Source organism: Platalea leucorodia (assembly GCF_965183815.1).
Source record: "Platalea leucorodia genome assembly, chromosome: 1".
NCBI classification, from domain to species: domain Eukaryota; kingdom Metazoa; phylum Chordata; class Aves; order Pelecaniformes; family Threskiornithidae; genus Platalea; species Platalea leucorodia.
The window spans coordinates 38,151,028-38,172,445 of NC_138823.1; the positions used below are offsets into that span (position 1 = coordinate 38,151,028).

A 21,418-nucleotide genomic window follows, 5' to 3' on the forward strand; every position below is an offset into this window, starting at 1 on the left:
TGACTCTGTTGTTCTTATTTGATATCTTTTTTCCAGTGTCAATGCAATAGTTTGTCTTTTCTATTCTTATTTTAGACTCAGGTTGGGGAGTTCCTGGGAGACAATGATAAATTTAACAAAGAAGTCATGTATGCATATGTAGACCAACACGACTTTTCAGGAAAGGATTTTGTTTCAGCTCTGCGCATGTTTCTAGAGGGATTTCGTCTTCCAGGAGAGGCTCAAAAAATTGATCGCCTAATGGAGAAATTTGCTGCTAGATATTTAGAATGTAACCAAGGGTAAGCCGTACTTTGTCTTCAGAACTTTGGAAAGCTGAATAATAAGTAAAAAATCCTAATATGTTAAATTTGCTGTTCTTTTTCTCCTTTCCCCCTTCAGGCAAACTCTTTTTGCTAGTGCAGATACTGCCTATGTTTTAGCTTACTCAATTATCATGTTGACAACAGATCTTCACAGTCCACAGGTATGTTGCTAGAAAAATATTTGAGTAATCCGTAGACATCTAACTTTCAGGCTTTGTGACAATGTAGCTGTAAAAGCTTGATGTTCAATTCAACACCAATATGTGTGTAAGAAATATGGTAGCTTAAGTTTGTGCATCTTTTAAGCAACGGTATTGTGTTTCATTGGTGTAGAGATTTTCAAGTTGTTTTGGTTAGACCTTTCTGTAAGGTGTCATTTCCCTACTCTGTGTTGAATAGGAATTGTCTGGATTTGCGGCATATTGTCTGGATATTACGGCACTCATGGTAGTGATCTAACCTACAGTCAAAGCCAGAATTTATGTAATTACTTACCCATTGATTTTAACACAAATCTGCTCCTGATTTTAGTCTGAAAAAATAACACAGCTTTATTTTGATAAATACAGCTCACTTAAGGAGTGCATAATATTCAAAGTTGTGGTTATTAGCCATCAACATTTATTTAAGCAAAATCTGGAAAGAGTATTGAACTCTTATGAGATTATGGGATTATGCTTAAAATAAATAGCTTGGTCTGTATGACAAGATAAAACATACATTGTAATGTGTGTCTAATTGGTCTGCAGATTCTACTGAATGCTTGAGTGTTGTAATGTCCACATGGCCTTGAGTTATTTTGTAGATTTGACAGCATAGTCTTGCATATGTTGGATACTTTAAAATGTCTTCTGAGTCAGCAGGTTTGTCCTTCATGGTAACTTTTCATCTGTTTGGCTGCTTTATAGACAGCATTGTAACTGCTATGAACTTCCCTCATTTGGGTTTCAGGTTAAGAATAAAATGACGAAAGAACAGTATATTAAAATGAATAGAGGTATCAATGACAGTAAAGATCTCCCTGAAGAATATTTGTCTGCTATCTATAATGAAATAGCTGGAAAGAAGATTTCAATGAAAGAAACAAAAGAATTAACAATACCTACAAAATCCAGTAAACAAAGTAAGTAGTTGCAATGTTAGCTTTCTTCAAAGTGTTGGCTCTTCAGTTTGATGAAGGTATCTCCTTTTTAAAATGAGAGATGAATGAAGCAAGCACCACTTACTTAACTCAAAATGAGTCCTAACTTCTAATTTCGTATTCTTTTCCTTTTAACATAAATGCATGATGCTACCTTCAAATCTGTGTTAAATGCAACTGCTTATTTTCACTTCCCGTTGCATCTGAATTCCTGGTATTCAGTGCTTTGACCATGGAGAAGACAGGTTTTACTGTTGAACAGCAACATACAGAAATGCATTTGAGGAATTTATGAACTAACAATGTTGCTGAGTGGCATAGTGCCGAACAAACACAGTAGTTGTGCCTTCTCTTTCTACGGTCACCTTTGTGGTTTTCTGCAATAACCAGTCCATCATCTTCAAAAGTTTTGCATTATTTGGTTTGTAGGGCCCTAATTTATGCACTTTTTAAATTAATTATCTTTTCCTCTCTGAAATACCAGAAAAACTTTGTGTTTTGCAGAGTGTGAAGATTCAGATGTTACTCGTTCTAGCTTTTCTACAGAGAACATTAAGAGAGACTTGACTTTTTCCCAACATAGTCAAATTTCTATACTTTTAAGTTCTAGGTTAGCCTTATGAACAGATTACTTACAGGGAACTTTGCATCTGGAAAAAAGAATCCCTCTTATTTTCAATATTTGTTCAATTAACATAATTTTTTATTGTAATTTTAAAGAAGCTGATTACTACATTCTACTTGGGTTTCACTTTCTTGATGAGATGGAGGTTCTGTTACTGAAATGAAAAGGTGATTAAGGTAGTTCTCCCTCAGAAAAAGGATGTCTACTTATTGTTATTTTCCGTGCTGATGGATTGCTATGAAACTTCTGGTCACTTTGAATTTAGCTTAGTGGATGTGATATTTATGCTGTCAGTTGAGGTGATGGAGAAGAAATGTTTGTTGTGCAAATCTTAAAATTCTGTAAAGGTTTAAAATGAAGTTATGTTTCATACATGAGTTTGCCTTAAGTTAAATCTTATCTATATTGTAAAAGAAATATCTTGCTGGTATGGTAATTTCAGAAAGTAAACATAATACAAAAAAATGTATCTGAGTATGGCACTTAACAAAAAACTTAAAATTATTATATTCCTGAAGATGCCACTGCTAAAGATGCACAAATGAGAGGAAACAATGTGTTTACAGGTGTTGCTAGTGAAAAGCAGAGAAGACTCCTATATAATTTGGAAATGGAACAAATGGCTAAAACAGCTAAAGCTCTCATGGAGGCAGTGAGCCATGTTCAGGCACCTTTTACTAGTGCAACACACCTGGAGCATGTGAGACCCATGTTTAAGGTGAGATACATGTTTAGATATTTACCTAGAATATCACATAGTTTCTTAATACAAAATGCTGACTGACAGGATTTGTTGAAAATACTCAAGACTTTTGTCTGCTACGTTTTGATCATTTTGTAAGTTATTTAACTTGCTATGAGAAAGAAGGGATTTTGAGCTTTCTGCCACATTTTCATTTGCCCTGGGATTTAAGAAGTTTCTATGCTGGTAGAAGCAGCATCTTGATAAAATGGAGGAGTTATGAGGAGTATGTTGAGGGGACAAAAGTACAAAGAGTAGTTAAAAACTTGAAATGATAGGATTTTTATTTCAGGTATAGAGGTGTAGTCAAAACAACAGATTTATAAAAGTGAGAAATGACTAATCCCAGTTCATTGTTTGAGTCCCTCCTACTGCTTCTAAGGGAGATTACTGCATTGCATTTTGGGGGAGCAATTATCAGGACAAACTTCTGTCTAATGTTGTTTGTTGCAAATTAATACTTCAAAAGGCTAGGTAGGACTGTCATCTAGTGTTGGAGGAGATATCTGGACCTGTATTAAGCCATTATTCTAAACACCTGTCTTTGCTATTGTGTAGGTGCAAAGCTTTCTGCATCCCAAATGCCTTTTCCATACCAGTGATTCAGATTTGTAGATACAGAGTATGTTCAGTACTGTATTATGCTTCAGTATGCTATTGGATATGGTCTTTGGCATAACTAGCTCATTACGGTTAACTGCCACTGAAATAAATTGTTGCGCCCTTACCATGCGCTCTCGTTTGCTGCCCTTGTGCAAGTAGTGGTCATCACATGACCCCTTTGTGAACTGCTCCAGGGAGGTAAAGTCTCAGACCACTACCATTACAATAAATGAATGGTTCCCTGGCGTGATGTGCTGTGAGGTCAGGTTGAGCTCCAGGCCCAGGCTCCAGAATCATAGAATCGTTTAGGTTAGAAAAGACCTTTAAGATCATCAGGTCCAGCCATTAACCTATCACTGCCAAGTCCACCACTAAACCATGTCTCTAAGCACCACATCTACACGTCTTTTAAATGCCTCCAGGGATGGGGACTCAACCACTTCCCTGGGCAGCCTGTTCCAATGCCTGACCACCCTTTCGGTGAAGAAATTTTTCTTAATATCCAACCTAAACCTCCCCTGGTGCAGCTTGAGGCCGTTTCCTCTCATCCTGTTGCTGGTTACTTGAGAGATCAACCCCCACCTCGCTACAACCTCCTTTCAGGGAGTTGTAGAGAGCAATAAGGTCTCCCCTCAGCCTCCTCTTCTCCAGACTGAACAACCCCAGCTCCCTCAGCCTCTCCTCAGAAGACTTGTGCTCTAGACCCTTCACCAGCTTCCTCGCCCTTCTTTGGACACCCTCCAGCACCTGGATGTCCCTCTTGTAGTGAGGGGCCCAAAACTGAACACGGTACTCGAGGTGCGGCCTCACCAATGCCAAGTACAGGGACACTATCACCTCCCTGGTCCTGCTGGCCACACTATTCCTGATACAAGCCAGGATGCTATTGGCCTTCTTGGCCACCTGGGCACGCTGAGGATCTAGCTGTAAAATTGCTGTCCGTGAGGAAAATTCTGGGTTCTTTATTGCCGTATTAATAAAAGTACGATTGTATTCTGCTTGTACAGAATAACGCTAAATGAAGCCCTTGTTTAAGATCTACTTTCAGAGTGTCAGGGTGTCACTTAGCAGAGGTGTACTGTACATAATTTCTCTCTGCTGACTTCTTTAAGGCTGAAATGAAATAACTTCCATGCAGGCATCTGTAAAATTCATGGACTATTTTTCCTTAAGATACCAGCCCAGTTACTCTATAACATTCCTAGCTTTTAGTATCTGAAAAGTACATTTGCAAAATCCATTTTCAAAGGAGCAAAATACGAAGCATCAAGGTAAATTAACACCCTAAACATCTTTTGTGAAGGTGCTAAGAATTAGCAGTCAACTTGCTTGAGGATGTTCATAAACTAATTAAAGTACTGAGGACAATGTAATATGTTGAACAGAGAGCTGTCTTCTCAGAAAGTGAGAACTGTGGAAGTTTAATTTCACTTTTTTTTATTTAGACTTCTTAAATTTTATTTTATTTTTATTTCAGCAAAACTTCATAAATTTCTGGGTATCTCTTTCACCCATTGATGCCAGTGTAAAATTTATCATTATAACTATATTTACAGATAGATTTGCTAAATGATTAAAACAGAACAAAAATTCACTTTTATACACCCACCTAAGCAGCCCCAAATTGACTATTTAAGAGGCATAATTTTTCACCTTTAATGACAAAACAGTCTATTATAAATAACAGCATAAATCTAGTTATACTATACAGATCTCTAGATAGTTCTTAAGAAAGTATTTCAGTTTTGAGATTTTTAAGATTAGTTTTGGTTTCAATAGGAATGAAAAAGGGGGGGGAGAGAAACATACACTTCTGGGACATAAAATCATAGAATAGTTTGGGTTGGAAGGGACTTGTAAAAGTCATGCAATAGGGAATTAAGTCCTGGATCTACGAATTCATCTGATGCCTTTAATACTGTCCCAGAGTTATGGTTTGGTGTGTGCAAGTGTTAAACGCTTTTCTGAGGTAGTGCTTTTGGAATTGCTGGCTTAAATGAAACCAAAGCTCTGTGGTGCATCGTTTTATTATGAAATTAAGTGTGAAATCTGTTACTCCCTGCTGTGCCCATTGACTCTGTATTTCATATGGGGTTACTTCAGGTAAAATCATTTCTAAAATCATTCTGGGTACCCTGGGCTTTCCTCTTCATAACCATGTGTAGTTATGGCAGGATCCTCTGCATCTCCTGATTGGTTTTTCTGCCTGTGGGAGAGGGAGCCTTGATCACAAGGACAGGACGATGTGGAGTCTCCTGCAATAACTTTTAGCTGAGTGTATTACACTCTCAGTCCCACGAAAGGCAAGAGGATGGGAAACATCAACAGTGGCTTAGATACAAAAAGATGGAGAGCCAAGGGCAACAAAATTAAGAGCAGAGAGATCAAGGAAAGAGTCATGTCCTGTCTCTTATTGTTGTTGTCTTACTGTAATTTTAGTGGAATTAATAAAGTTTGCTGCCCTGTTTTACCGTACCTTTTTTTTTTTTTTTTTTTTTTTTTTTTTTTTCCCCTTCTGGTGTTACCAGGACAAACTTGTCTTACTTAAGTACATACTTTTCATCATAAAGGCATCTATTATACACTGTGGTGATTCTTGTAATAACTGTTGACTCTATTTCTCACTGTACAAAGATAAAGGTTATCACGGGAATACCAAAACTCCAGTAAACATCTAACTGACATAGCTTTGGGGTTTGTTTTTGTTTTTGTTTTCCAGCTATCTGAAGATGGTTGTGTGTGTTGGTTGCTGAGGGAGAGTGCTTCTGAGGGTAGTGTCAATCTGCATTACTTCTATCTTATTCTATATCTCATGTCTCTTCTAACTGTACTTCTATCCTATTCCATGTCTCATGTCTGTTCTGTTTCATTTCCTTTTTGGCAAAAGGCAATGTCAGGGTTAATGATGTGAGTTAAGGACGGAATTTACACTTCAGCAAGATGTTGAAACTATAACATTCCCTTCAAGTACAGATAGTTGCTAATGTAACTTTTATTTTGCATACATTCCAGTTGGCGTGGACACCTTTTCTAGCTGCATTCAGTGTGGGTCTACAGGACTGTGATGACACCGAAGTTGCCTCTCTTTGTTTGGAGGGTATACGATGTGCAATCAGGATCGCTTGCATTTTCAACATCCAGGTAAAAAAAAATTAAGAGTGAGACAATACTTTGATATATGTACCACCAAAACGTTAGTGGGGTTCTAAGAGTCCTTGTTGCTGAAGCTATGCATTGCAATACCTAGAGGCTGCCTGCTTCTGCCATTGCGACTTCATCTGATATTTGACTGGAAGTGTTTTAAATAAAATGGCCTTTGACTGGAAGTGTTTTAAATAAAATGGCCTTTGACTGGAAGTGTTTTAAATAAAATGGCCTTTGACTGGAAGTGTTTTAAATAAAGTAACTTTTATTTTTCATGGTATTTTGTGGTAAGTGCTGCCATGCCTGTGTACTGAATTTTTGTTTCCCCACAAGTTGACTACTTTTATGTCAAAGTACTTTCTTTCTAGCTTTGTTACAAAGCTGTTTAGCTTTGTTATGATGTTTCATAAAATGAGTCTTTCTATCCTGTTTCATAAGTAAAACAGTATCTCTGTGAACTGTGTTTCAAATATTGTTCTGAACTTCAGAGAGATTATACTAATCTGAGACTTCTATAATTGGATACCATTTTAACAGTTGTGGCACTGGAAATGTCATTCCTGATGTAATGCATGAATGTATCTTTCATTAAGCACAATGCCAAGAATTCCAGACTCTCTGGCTCCAGAGGGTAATTCTGATTAAACTTGGGCTATTTTTTGCCCCCCCCCCCCCCCCCCCCACCTTTTCCATTTTAAAATAATCAGTAGTGAATGTATTACGTTATTGTAGACTATTAGTTAATAAATGGAGTACTGGTCTGCCGTAATTCCATTGGAGGGATAGCTGAAGAGAGAGGCAAGCAAAATTCATATGTTTGATATTGCATTATTTCATGTGTACATTGAAAACATTTAAAAAAAGGTTAAAAAAAAAACCTTGTAAGACTAAGTAGACCTGTCGAACTATGATATGATAGTGAATGCTTTGCTTCCCTCTCCCCTTGCACTTGTATTTAGCAAATTAGATAACTTTTTATCACTAATGTGGAAAGGCACATTGGGACCTCTGATACAGCTGCTTAAAAAAGCCCATTTGAGATCATATAAGGTTTCCTTCCTCTGTCTTTCCACTTCATTCCCACCCCGAACTGAACAGACTTAAAAATTTGATTAACAAAGCCTTCCCTGGAGCCTGCCGCTGTTCAATGAAATTCACATTCCTGTTATTTTTGTTTCTAAGCTGCGAAAGTGGAACTGGTACAAGTATCAGTTTCAGCAGCTGCAGAGGTTAGCTCCCAGTCCTGCAGTGGTCTACCTTGGGTGGAGAGGGCAAGGACATGTTTGCTCTAAGATCCCTATGTTCCAAGAATGTACCAGAATCAGTCGTACCCTTCCATTGGCTTGGGACAAACTTGATTGAACTGGAGGTGTTTAAAAAAACCCACACTTCTCATTTGCTGAAATTTAAAAACTTGGGGTTTGTATTTTCAATGTAAGTAATACTCCTTCTTGGTTTCCTATGGGAATTCTGTTTTGTTGGTATAATTAAAAACAACGCTGGTTCATTGATGATTTCTGTACGTTACAGGATGATTCCGTTGTACAAGGTCCTGATTAGATGGCAGTGTTGTTTGACTTCAGATGCTAGATAGCTCTGATGGTTTGAAGGAGACTAGCAAACCTGTACTTGAGCTGATGTAGGAATCTTTCCTGTAGGAAGCAGGTTTTTCCTCTTCTGCTTGACTGGTGCTGGCAACTTTTCTATTTCATTGAATAAACATACAGAAGTTAAGATTGGTGTCTAAGAACAGTTAACATTAGTTTACACACCTTCAGAGATAGTGGAGGGAGCTGAAGGCTTTTAGTTTAAGAAAATTCCCAAAGTACACAATATAGTTTAACCTATGCATGTTCACCTCTAAAACCTCAATTAAAGATTCTGGTTTTAATTATTTATGCTTTTAATCCTAGACTGTCACACAGTCTGGCTTTTGTCTTTAAGCATCTGGGACAAGATATGCATCAAAAGGATGCACTTTATTTGCTTATATCATCTGTTTTTACTTTCTGGTTGATGGACACATTGTTTAGTTGTTTTTCTCCTGCTTTGATGGCTTAGAAAAAGGGGCAGAGGGGGAATATCTGTATGGAACAGAGAGGGAAGGTAGGACTGAAAACATTTTCCTTTTACAGAAGATACACAGTTTGTAGACTCTAAAGCTTCTTTGCTTAGTACTCTTTCCATGAAACTTCCATTTTTCTGTGCTTATATATCATTTGCTGTGCCTTTGCCAGCGTACCCTGTAGTAGTAGTAGTTGGGTTTGAACATGGCAGCCATGCTGTGTGGCTCTGTTGGAATCCATCCCTTCTGTCATTGCCCACTGTGTTTGTGTTTGGTGTTTGTGTTTTCTCTGTGAAACAGACATTCTTCCTGGGAATTTTTTTTTTAAGATTTTATATTTGGTTTTATTATGTGCTCAATGATGTTTTTATTTCAAAGAAGTCTTAAACGTCCAAACAGTTAAATACATTTTATAGTTGTCATTTGTTTCTCTGATGTACAACCATTTCACTTTATGGCCTTCGGATCATACGTAACAGGAGAGTAAAATGCACTTGTGAGCTCAATGGTAATCCCCTTTTTACCATTGTAATCGGTTCATATGAGACGTGAGGAGTTTCCTTTGGTGTTTCTAGATACCCTATACATAAAAATTGGGTACCTACATGTGGAACGTTCTTTTTTGCCAGATTGAATTCATCTGCCTAGATTATAGGTCACTTGCTGTTTACCCACCCATGACAGCCTCACCTCACAAGCTTCTGAGGTGCTCCAAATGGCATAGACTAAATCAAATACGTTTTGAGCAGTTTTGTGGAATTGGCAAAACATGCCTTTTAGATATATTATTTAGATTCTGTTGCCAAAAAAATCCTGTAACTTGAGAGTCTGCTGAGACAGCATTTTCAGAGTAGGTCCAGGTATAGTACAAGAATATTAAAAGCTTACCTAAGAAGCCACATTTCTTCTGAAGCAGCATCCTGTTCCCCAGAAAAGCCCCCCAAATATCCAGAAAGACCAAACCCAGAAACCTAACAATAACCTATGTGTTCTGTGCTGTCATACATTACACTTCATGTTCCTGAATAGAGGGAGCCTGATTTTATCCCACAGCTTACTACAGAAGAACATGACGTATTTTCACTATGTAGAATGCTTTTCTAGGAAGAGAAAGGTAAACTATATAGTTGCTGAAATCACACAGATTGTACTAAGAACAAGAAACTGAGAAAATACTGATGACAATATTTTTTTTTTTTTTTTCTCCTATTTGTAGCTGGAAAGAGATGCCTATGTCCAGGCATTAGCAAGATTTACGTTACTTACAGTGAGTTCTGGTATTACTGAAATGAAGCAGAAGAATATTGACACAATTAAAACTCTCATCACAGTGGCTCATACAGATGGAAACTATTTGGGAAATTCTTGGCATGAGGTACAAGAGTCATTTATACTTAAACAGTAAGAAAGCATGTGTACTGATTTTGAACACAGTAGTGTACTTATTTGTGCATAAATACAGTGGTGTTTAGATAAATGCTGAGTATATACTTTTGCACATACATCATGTAGAATTGCACATTATGCAGCCAATTAAAGTAGCAAAACATGTCCAAGTGAGAAATAAAATTGTGAGAGACTAATCCAATAGTATTTAAATTAGTATTCATTTTAGACAGAAGAACAGAAATATTTGTCTGACCTTGAGTGTTTAGAATGTTTTTCTTCTAAGGATCTTTATTTATTTATTTTTTACTATTTCAAGCTGCTTTTTGTTGATAAACATCTTGTTTATTCTCTGGAATAGATTCTGAAATGCATCAGTCAACTTGAACTGGCACAGTTAATAGGAACTGGAGTAAAACCTCGCTACATCTCAGGGACAGTGCGTGGCAGGGAAGGTTCTTTTACTGGAACAAAAGATCAGGCACCCGATGAATTTGTGGGGCTAGGACTGGGTAAGTAATGTGGATATGAAGTATTTTGTTTAACTGGCTTTTTTCAGACAGATAATAAAGTTTGTCCTTTGTTTGCGTTATTGTTGACTCTGAGGTTCGGAGATGAGACCATGAAGTAGTCCTTGTAAAACTGTCTTAGGCTTTGAATAGACCTATTCCTGTTTTTGGAATATTTGTTTTGCTCTGTTAAGTATTATTGCTAGGATGGGGGAGTGGGAAATGTAAGAAAATGATACATTATTCATTTCTATTAAAATATAGCTGACCAAGTAAGAATGGATTGCTGATGGTATGACCAGATTTAATAATATTGCAACATAGATGTCCCTGCCAGTTGCAGGGGGGATGGACTAGATGACCTTTAAAGGTCCCTTCCATCCCAAAGCATTCTGTGATTCTATGATTAGCGCACCAAGTGTTTTACCAAACAGGCAAGTTAGTATGTGTAGGTTAAGTATCCTGTTACGAAACTTTGCGAGAAATACGCAGTATTCAAACCAAGTGGAAGATTAGTTTAGTTTAAATTCTGAACTTCTGTTTCCTTCTCTTTTGGTTACTTTCATACTGAATAAGTGCCTTTTTTAGGTTGGCCCGAGAGCCAAAATGTACTCCGTAAATGAGATGTTGTTTCCTATCCTCCTAGAAAAGTATGCCCGTCTTACCTTAAATTATCTTAAAAAGGTTGGGTTGGTATTTTTGTTTGGTTTGGTTTGGGGTTTTTTGGGGGTTTTTTTGTTTGGTTTTTGTTTTTTTTTAAATAGGAACACAGTTAAAGACATACAGATGTAGGGTATTAGGAAACTATGGAAGCGTCAAGGAAGTATATATAACTCCATTTGACTGTTAGAAAGTTTCAATTTTAGTATGATGCTCAGTATCTCCTGCCTTTTGAACAACTTCACCCACAACTGAACAAAAGCTTTGTCTTCCCTCAATTTTTTCTTGTAATTTTTTTTTTTTTTTTGAGGAGTAATGATTATTTTACTAGTTTCCCTGATCTTAGCCCTCAACTAGTACTAATTGTCTGGCTCTGTGTTCTCCTCAGCCAGTTTTTCTAATTCTGCAGTCAGTCCTTTCCTTTCCATTGTGCTCTCCTTTGGCCTGCCTCTGTGTACTCCCCTCACCTTGCCAAGAGTTGCTGCAGGGAAACCTTATGCCTGGAAATTAATGCATCTGCCAGCATCTCATATACTGAGCTTCTTCCTGCCCTTCTAATATGCATCCTCCAGTTCAGTGTTCCCCAATGACCCATCCAACTTTGCTATTTCCAAATGCCGGTAGTTTCTCTACACTGACGTGACTGGCCTTTAAAAATTTTTAAGTCCTAATAACTCAAGAATGTAAGCTGTAGTCAGGTGTCTCTAAATCACACTTGCTAGTCATTGGTGTAGATCTAGCTCATAAAGACTTTTTTCCCCTCTGTCAACTACATTTCTGGGGAAAGTAGTCTGTGCCCAAATGCATAAAATGTTTCTCTCTGAATTGAATTTCTGGAATGCTTGTTACAGTGCACATATGGAAACTTAACCTTTTTTTTTTTTTTTTTTTTTTTTTTTTTTTTAAATAATATCACATCAATCTTACAGGAAAATGTCTAACTCAAAGGAGTTTGGTTTTCATGTATTTAGGGGCTGTTAGAACATAGTCATTTTCTCAACTGTTTTAGTTTTTTCACTCTTCACCGCAAATCCTGTGTGGCAGATACTTTAATTTTCTTTCTGTGATAACTCTGAAGTATCCTTTGGAACTATGGCTTTCAAGCAACCTTCCTATAAACCTAAATTCCTATGAAGAACCCATAGTGCATATGTCCATATATACAGACACACATTTTAAAGGAAAATAGTTGTTTATAGTTAGAGTAAGTGAAGTTGCAGTCTGGTGACACAGGAGCTTCATCTTTCAAACCTGCTTGCAAAATCAGACATGCAGCAGCATTCAGTCTTCTTGCTGAAGTCAGAAGTGTGTGTTTTTAAACAAAAAACCAAAAAACAAAACAAACAAACAAAACAACAGCAACAAAAAACTAAAAAACAACAACAACAACAAAACAAAACAAAAAAAAAAACAACCCAACTCCAGAAACTCTTTTGCTCATTTACTGCCTGAACAAGGATTCAGGTGTGCACTCTTCAGGGGTCTACATTTGAATGTCTTCATCACTCTTGCATTATCTTCTTGCTGTGGCACTTTTTTGTTTTACTTGAAAATTCAAGGCATCACAAGCATGTGGGTTGTAAAAGTAAACGAATAAGCATCTGTTCCTTTGCTTCTTTGGTAGGAATGTTGTCTTACTTGGAGTTGTAACTGTGAAGTTCAGCTTTCTTCTAGCCTAGTTTCTATTCACAGAGCTGAAAGACAAAACCTGTTGCTGTGAGTAGGTCATAGCCAAAGTATACTTCTTAGGTAAGCAGAAACCTTCTTTGGACAATGGGAATCTGAGGAATCAGTTTTTCATAAAGCAGAATTATATAGGTGACTCTATGTTTCATTGTAAAAGATCTCGTTACTGTTGGAATTTAAATCTGCTGTCTGTTTAGGTCTTCCAGCATTGATTATAAATCCTACTATAATAAGGAATTCTCATGTAAACTGGCAGGGTTGGTTAGGGTGACCTGACTTCTTGGAAATAGCCCTTCAAATTCACTTCACACAGCTGTTTGTTTGATATGTTTCTCAGCTGACGCATTACCAAGATTCAAGCTAATTGATACTGGCAGCTTGTGTGCTTACAGAAGACTTGATCAAACCCAACAGTATTATAAGTTGCTGAAATACTAGTATAAGATTACCTATGTATGCATGTACCTACAGAAAGGCTACTCCATAAATGCCCTAGAAAAATACTTCAGATGGGTCAGTTTATCTAGATTTGCCAGCCAGTCGTCTCCAGCCACCTCCAAGTGTGGAGCACAGCAAGACTCAGAGGCAGACTTTTGGGAGGCAGTCTGAAACATGAGAACTATTTGTCTCTGCAAAGCTCTGAGAACAGAACTGCTGGCTGTCTTTCAGCCTTCTGTTCTCCTCTATCTTTCTGATCGGCTGCCTAAGGAAAAAAACCCTAAATACAGGGTAGGTGGAATTACCCAGAATGGTTACAAGATTCCTGCTCTTTTTTTGATGGGGGGTGGGGCTTAGAGATTGCCAGAAATTTCAGCAATTTGCTCACTGTGAAGTTAGCATTTTCTTAACATGAGCTTTCCCAGGTGTGGGTTACAATTTCTAGCCTCCAAAATAAATATTGCTATTTTTATTTACAGATTTTTCTCACTATTGTTAGGTGATAATTTTGTTGTACTTGAGAGGTAGGTTTAAGATGGAGTTTTGATGGGAGCTCTTCTCTGTGAATGATTAAAAAGAAAACCTATCAGGATGGATTTACTCACTTGCTTCTAATAAAGTGTGAAAAGTTCTCCTCTGTGCGGTATTCTCTATCATATGTTGTATGTTTTCAGTAGCAGAATTACCAAGGATCCATGGAAAGAAAGATGGAGAGAAAAAGGTGGTTCTTGTGCTTTTGAATTTTTTTCACTTGTATCTATTCATACAGTTGTTCCAAATGTGGACAATTTTCTGGGACTAATATAGTTGATACACGGATAGAGAATCTAGAGAATCAGGACTTGGACCAACATGCAACTGTTCACTGAAATGCCCAGCTCATGCAAGGGAAATTAATAATGTACTTCTCTTTTTTGTGAATTAAAAATACATATAATTATATTGGTAGTGGTACGACTTCTCTTCTTCTTTCTTCCCAGCCCTTTCTGTGTTGTCTCTCACCCATTTTTCAAATTTTGTTCACTGTAGTGGGTGGAAACGTGGATTGGAAGCAGATAGCAAGTATTCAGGAATCCATTGGTGAAACTAGCTCCCAAAGTGTTGTCGTTGCTGTAGACAGGTATTGTATTAAATTTGCCGTTGCCGTCTCAAGCTTTTTAAGAAATATTTGAATACCCTGTGCTAATAATAGGACATTATTAGTTTACCCCTATTTGGAAAAAACTACATAAATACTACCATATTAAAGTGCTTTTCAGTTTTGTGGGTTTTTTCATTTTTTATGGAGCAGAAGTATTTTTGCAAGAAGGAACACAACAAAGATTAGGCAAGAAGCCTTTTTACTGATTATAAAATTATTACAGGAGAGTTGCACAACGGAAACTGCTGTGCTGTCCAGTGAATCTTGATTTGCAATATATGGTAACATATAGCAAATCTCATTTTGCCTTAGTACAGGGAGCATTATTGACAGACTCTTTCTCCTAAATGTAATCACTGACTCCCTGCTTTCCTCTAGGTTATGTAGATGTTGTCTGAAATTACCAAAATTATTATTCCAGTCTTCCTTTCTATGAATCATGTTTATCATAACTGAATTTGATCAGGCATGATACATCTCGTAAGCATTCCCTGTTCATATCATAAAGTACTGATCAGACTGGAGTGTTAATGGATCTTGCTCTCTCAACATATAAGAAATCCGAAAACATCATTTTCTTAATGGTTGTCAAAATTGACAGTCACAAAGAGGTATCATTCTGAAGGCTTACAAGCATTTCTGTGATTGAGTATAGGCAGCAAGATCGATGTCAGTTCAATGAAACTTGCCTTGCAGTAAAATCACATCAAGCGAACTGGAGGCTTAATGTCAAACACATAATAGCTCTTTAGGTTTGCAGTATTTCTCCCCACTTCATAATGGGAAGTGTTTCAAGTATCTATTTGTCATAGCAAATAGGAATTGTGCGCTCTGGAGAAGTTTGACTTCTGTATTTGGAGCAGGGCTGGCTAGTTTATAAACTACTGACATTATTCATCAGTCACTGTCAATGAGCAGATAGTATTAGAAACAATGCTCGCCTCCCAGTCTCCACGCATGCTTATGGGAGTTATTTTTAAATATTAGAAATAATTGAGATATTTCTGATTTTATTTTCAAAGCTCAGTATTTTTCCACAATTACTAATTGTTTTTTAATAAATAGAAGAAGTCAGAGGGTTTCTATGTATATTTTAAAAAATATTGAATACATGTTTATTAGATGCTTTTTTAAGAAATTGTAACAATGTCTTAAACTGTATTTTACAGAATATTTACAGGATCTACAAGGTTGGATGGAAATGCTATTGGTAAGTTTTATCTCCCCCCCTCCCCATAAACTACAAAGCAGCTTTGTCTTAAACCTTGGAAGAATATTGCATTAAAATCTGTGGTCGTTTAACAGTGGATTTCGTTCGCTGGCTGTGTGCCGTATCTATGGATGAACTGCTGTCTGCTACCCACCCTCGAATGTTTAGTCTGCAGAAGATAGTAGAGATTTCGTACTACAACATGGGCCGGATAAGGCTACAGTGGTCTAGAATCTGGGAAGTTATTGGAGATCATTTTAATAAGGTATCCTTGTTAATGGTTATACTGCATACTCCTTGAATTTATCGATACAAATAAATTTTATTTAGAGATTTCTTGGGAAAGCATGTGCTCATCTGAATTATACTGTTTTTTCTGTCCTTCTGTATAAGTAGCTTAAAACACCACAAAAATGATAAAGCTGGAAAGGCCTGCGAGAAGGCAGATGTACATAATATAATAAATGTAAAGGCAAGAGTATACATTGTTATTTATCATGACCTGGTGTGGAACTGGCTGCCGTTAGTTATGTGTTCTAATTTTTGGGGGTGTTTTATGAAGCTTGGGATAAGAGGTTGTTTTCTGTTCAAGTCTAAATTGACTATCAGGTGAATGTTTGACGTGCATGTTTAATACAGCTTATTGAAGTCTTTCTAGACAGTTTGCTTATTTTTAGAAAGTTTTAAATGCTAGGATGTATAATGTAGAAAATAGCTGGAATTGCTTAGGGATTATTGAAATGCATTAACAATGTGGTTTATGGAACTTGTTACTGTTTATTTTTATTAATTTTCCAGTACTGCTTAGTTCTCCGTTGTCAAATGTAAAGGCAGCTTGAGCTGAATCCCTAAGAATTCTGATGCAAGCTTACTGTGCATTTCTATTCTACGTTATCAGGTTGGCTGCAATCCCAATGAAGATGTAGCTATTTTTGCTGTAGACTCATTAAGGCAATTATCAATGAAGTTCTTAGAAAAAGGAGAACTTGCTAATTTCCGATTCCAGAAGGACTTCCTAAGACCGTTTGAACATATCATGAAGAGAAACAGGTAATAACATACAATTAACTGAATTGCCTGGGATCATAAGCATTAACTTTTGCAATTAATGTTTCAAATTGCTTTTGTAAAATCAGTTGCTGGAGAATTATACTATTCTAATTGTTTCTGTAATTTAGTTTAAACAATTATTGTTTATTATCTTAATTTAGGTCTCCTACTATTCGAGACATGGTTGTACGGTGTATTGCACAGATGGTAAATTCCCAGGCTGCTAACATTCGTTCTGGCTGGAAAAACATTTTTTCAGTATTTCATCTGGCAGCCTCAGATCAGGATGAAAGTATAGTGGAACTTGCATTCCAGACTACAGGACACATTGTCAGTGAGTATTGATGATATTCAGACATCATGAAAGTTTGTGTGACTCCAGAGACTGAGAAGCTTTGTTTATCTGTTGGCTTTACAGCCTGCATAGTAAAGCACACTTCATGCTTTAGAACCAACGTTTTACGCTTTTCAACCAATCCTCTGGGAAAATATGTAGGAAAGTAATTCAATAAGATTATAGTTATCTGTCTTCCTTTATGCCTTTTTAAAAAAATTTATGTTTGTAGCATTCGGTAGTAAAACAAGTCAAGCCTTAGATAATTTTACTTAATGTGTACTTTTTCATTTAAGTGAAGGATTTTATACTTTTTTCCTCCAGAAAAAAATTGTGTAGTCATTTTACTATTATGTTGTTTGCTTATCTTTTTCCTTGTTTCTGAATTGTGCTTCTCTATGGCCTCTTTAGGAGAAAGTGCTGTGCTAGGTGGCACTAGGATTTTTTTTTTTTTTTTTCCCCCCATGGTAATTTAGATCTCAGGTTTTAAGTGCTGTAAGGGATCTCTTTATTCTGTCTCAACCTCTGCAAGTTCCTAGAACTTTTTCAGCATTGAAGAAGAATGTTTTTTTCCTCAAAAGTAACTATTTAAAATCAAGGCAATAGGACCATATTGCTGTGGGAAGTCCTTTTGTAGATGTAACTCTGTGCTTTATGTAGCACTCTTAAGCTCTGATCACACAGGCTAGTGTTAACCAGTAAGCCTATTGTTCTGTTCTTGCTTAACTGTTAAATTTCCCTCTTCTAGACTAGATGCTACCTTGATTTATTTTAAACACTTATTTACTGTCAAAATAGAATGCCCTCTAGGTCATCCTTTTTTTTGGTTGAGCATTCATTTTTTAGTTTTTATTACTACTCAAGCATTTGACAGCACCAATCGATGAACCAGTCTCTCATGACTTCTGTTACAATCAGTTCATATTAGAATTAATAGATTTTAAAGCATGACACTTTTTTCTTCTGTTCACACTTTTCTCCCAGCAATTGTGTTTGAAAAACACTTCCCAGCAACCATAGATTCTTTCCAGGATGCAGTAAAGTGCTTGTCTGAATTTGCCTGCAATGCAGCATTTCCAGATACCAGTATGGAAGCGATCCGCCTCATTCGCCACTGTGCAAAATATGTATCTGATAGACCTCAGGTATAGTCTGTATTAACTAAATTATAAGTGCTTTAATCAAGTGTTTTATAAAGAAAAAAATACTCGCGCTAACCTTATTGGCTTCCCTTCAAGTTTCAGAGATTAATGAGAAAGGTACTTTATTTAGAAGCAATAGGAAAATAAAATGCCACAGGCTTTGAAAGTAACAGCAATTTTTTTTTTTTCTTTTATTCCCCCCTGCCCATCCCCATTCACCCAGTTCAGCTGGTGGCTAGCTTTCCTGAGAGCTGCTGGAAATCAACGTATCTCAGGATCTGCTCTCTACTGAGAAATGTTGTGAAGAATGGATAATGGCATAAGCAAAAATGTTTGATATCCTCAAAATGTTATGGTAGATCCTCACTTTCAGTGCTGTCTCTATAAAAGGAGAGTAAGAGACTCAGACTGAACTGCAAGCAAAAACTGATGCTTGAATGTATCATCTCGTTTGGTTTTTTTTTTTAGTTTATTTTTCATAATATACTAAGCATTACTTTGAAAAACACTTCACCTTCTCAGTATTATTTTGATTGCCAGCTCACCTGAGTTATCAGAGTGTAATATTAGTATAGCAGAGATTATTTACAGTCCAAATTGTGTTTTATTTTGAACAATCTAACTCTTCTGACTCTGTATAACCCTGTGTTTTCTTTTAAAGGCATTCAAAGAATACACAAGTGATGATATGAATGTAGCTCCTGAAGACAGAGTGTGGGTGCGAGGATGGTTCCCAATTCTGTTTGAGTTGTCCTGTATCATCAATAGATGCAAATTAGATGTAAGAACCAGGTAACAATCAGTATTTGTAATTCAAATTTTAAAAGGCTTACTTTGTGCTTTTAAAATAGAAACAACTCTCTTAGTAAACGTAACTGTCATAAAATGACTTATTATTTAATTTAGGTGATACCACTGTGGGAACACCAAACTTTTTAAAAACACCTTTTAAATAGATGCTGGAATGTAGATGCTGGAATTAAATCTGTGTTCTTTACATAAGAAATTTTTATCTTCTGTTATAATAAATAATGAAGTTACGTGGTTGTGACTGCATTATGTTAAAGAGATAAGTATTACATTTCCTTAAAGTTAAATATTTAAACAGTGCCTGCTTAGGATGGATAACCATGAAATCACAAAGATAAGAACTATTTAAATAGTTCATTTAAAAATAAATTAAAGCTTAAGTAAATTAAAATATAGTGACTGTTTTCCATTTATTATAGAACCTATAAACTATTTAAGACAGCTCAGCTCAGATTGCAATCAGATGCTATGGAAGCAGCTGATGCATAGAGCACAGTAAAATGTAAAAGTCCAACTTCTAACTTTCCCAATGTATGGCAAGCAGGCATTATTTTAACATGGAAGGTCAACTCTAAATGGTCAACATGCGTTACATTCCGTGTCGTCCTCCTTCCTTTTTTTTTTTTTTAAATAAGGTATTACATTGGATTAATATCCAAATCTGTATTTTTCCAGTGGCAATACTGATTCTCTCTATTCATTAGTAAATATAAATGTATGATGTTTGATTCCATGATATATGCCCCTGTTACTCCATTTTAATGATTTGTCATAGTTGACCTGGGTAAGCCTCATGTCACGTTTCCGTTTTCTCTCTGTTTAAAACGGAGCATTTTTCATTTGCGCAATGAGTAGGTTTTGTTTTAGTGGACTCCAACAGCAAAATTCTGTTGGAATATTTTTGGTTTTAATTAAAACTCATGACCCCAGTTTTGCCTGCCCTCCTGTGTCTTGCCCATCATACTTACTTTGAAGATTTTAAAACTTTTTATACCATGATACATTAACTGGTTGAGGATTGCAGAAACAGTTGAAAAAACAAAGCTGTACTCTGATTTCATGTAAAACCTGCTTATTTTCCTTGAATATGGCTTTTCCCTTATGAAGTGTATTCTGTTGCAGTTCTGATGCTAAATATGAGAGGTTGTATACAAATAATTTTAAATTTACACATCTACATGCGAGCTGTGCATCTGGACTCCCTTTATAGCTGGTGAAGATTAATACTCATTTTCTAGACCTCTGTATTTCTTACCTGGAAATACTTGTTCCTTTATTTTTGTGGTCCTTTGTAAAGAAGTTGTTTTCCTATTTTAATTTGAAATTACCACAGTTCTCAAATGTATTTTTTGGCTATTGCCTGTGAGTTTTAAGTGCTTTTTAAACAAGCTGATTTTCTACTTAATTTTAGTGTACTAGTGTGACTGATCCACATCAGATCAATGTATGATGTTCTTAACAGTATTTGAGTTTGTTATTGCTGTTGCAGTGTAACATATTTGGTCTCGTGCATGTCTTTTTATAACTCTTAGTATATGTTGTTCTTTCTTCATTTCAGGGGCTTAACAGTAATGTTTGAAATAATGAAGACATATGGCCATACTTACGAAAAACACTGGTGGCAAGATTTGTTTCGGATTGTCTTCAGGATATTTGACAACATGAAACTGCCAGAACAGCAGACTGAGGTGAAAAAAGTGGGGGAAGATAATTTACATGAGATCTGTATTTATGGTCAAAAACCGGATTAGTAATATTAGCTTATCAAGTAATGTAAGGCAAACCTCAAAACTTCCACAGCTGACCTCTGGTTCTAGTAGCCTTATTTTGTTATATTAGCATTCTACTGTCTCTTTCCTCTTTTTTTTTTTTTTAAACAATGTGTGTAAAAGGCCTAGTAGTTTACACTATGAACAACAGAAAAATAGCATGAAATGCAATATCTAGGGTTTGTAAGAAGAACTGCAGCTTTTACACATGTCTGGAAGTTGAGACACACATCATTTCATGGCAACATGCTTAATGGAATTAGGCGTGTAATCAGCAGTGAAGTCACAATTCGAAGAAATAAGTTCTGCTAGTTCAAACCTTTTTTATGACTAGGGAAAAAACAAACAGAAAACTCCAAAAAGCAGCACTGTCCTTTCACTGCACCCTTTTGACCAGCAAAACAGGTTTTGACCTGCCAAACCAGGACCAGGTACTGTCCTGACAAGGAAGTGAAACAGAAATGGGCTTACTAATGTAAATTAAGTGTAAATTATTAATATTAGAAGTTTGATCAAAATTGTCAACTGGGAGGCTCTGTCTGAATATTTGTAGAAGGACATCTCTCACTTTCTAAATTATTATTCCCTGGAAAATATTTAGAAGAAACACAGAGAACTTGGTGTTAAACTGTTGAGCTAGGGTTAGACACTAAGTTTA

General features: G+C 36.4%; 1 protein-coding gene across 11 annotated transcripts in view; it reads left to right on the forward strand.

Moving 5' to 3' along the window:
- Positions 1–21,418, forward strand: part of ARFGEF1 (ARF guanine nucleotide exchange factor 1) — a 103,648-nt gene that overhangs the window by 64,742 nt on the left and 17,488 nt on the right. For all 11 annotated transcript variants that reach the window (XR_014228667.1, XR_014228668.1, XR_014228669.1 and 8 more), the window contains 15 exons: positions 76–281; positions 382–466; positions 1,257–1,428; positions 2,638–2,789; positions 6,429–6,557; positions 9,842–10,000; positions 10,373–10,523; positions 14,334–14,424; positions 15,615–15,655; positions 15,751–15,920; positions 16,554–16,705; positions 16,867–17,039; positions 18,024–18,184; positions 18,843–18,973; positions 20,550–20,679. Coding sequence is in view for 1 of the 11 variants with exons in the window: in XM_082316387.1 (XP_082172513.1) it covers positions 76–281; positions 382–466; positions 1,257–1,428; positions 2,638–2,789; positions 6,429–6,557; positions 9,842–10,000; positions 10,373–10,523; positions 14,334–14,424; positions 15,615–15,655; positions 15,751–15,920; positions 16,554–16,705; positions 16,867–17,039; positions 18,024–18,184; positions 18,843–18,973; positions 20,550–20,679 (2,103 nt within the window). In the remaining 10 variants the exon portion in view is untranslated. The remainder of the gene's footprint in view (positions 1–75; positions 282–381; positions 467–1,256; positions 1,429–2,637; positions 2,790–6,428; positions 6,558–9,841; positions 10,001–10,372; positions 10,524–14,333; positions 14,425–15,614; positions 15,656–15,750; positions 15,921–16,553; positions 16,706–16,866; positions 17,040–18,023; positions 18,185–18,842; positions 18,974–20,549; positions 20,680–21,418) is intronic.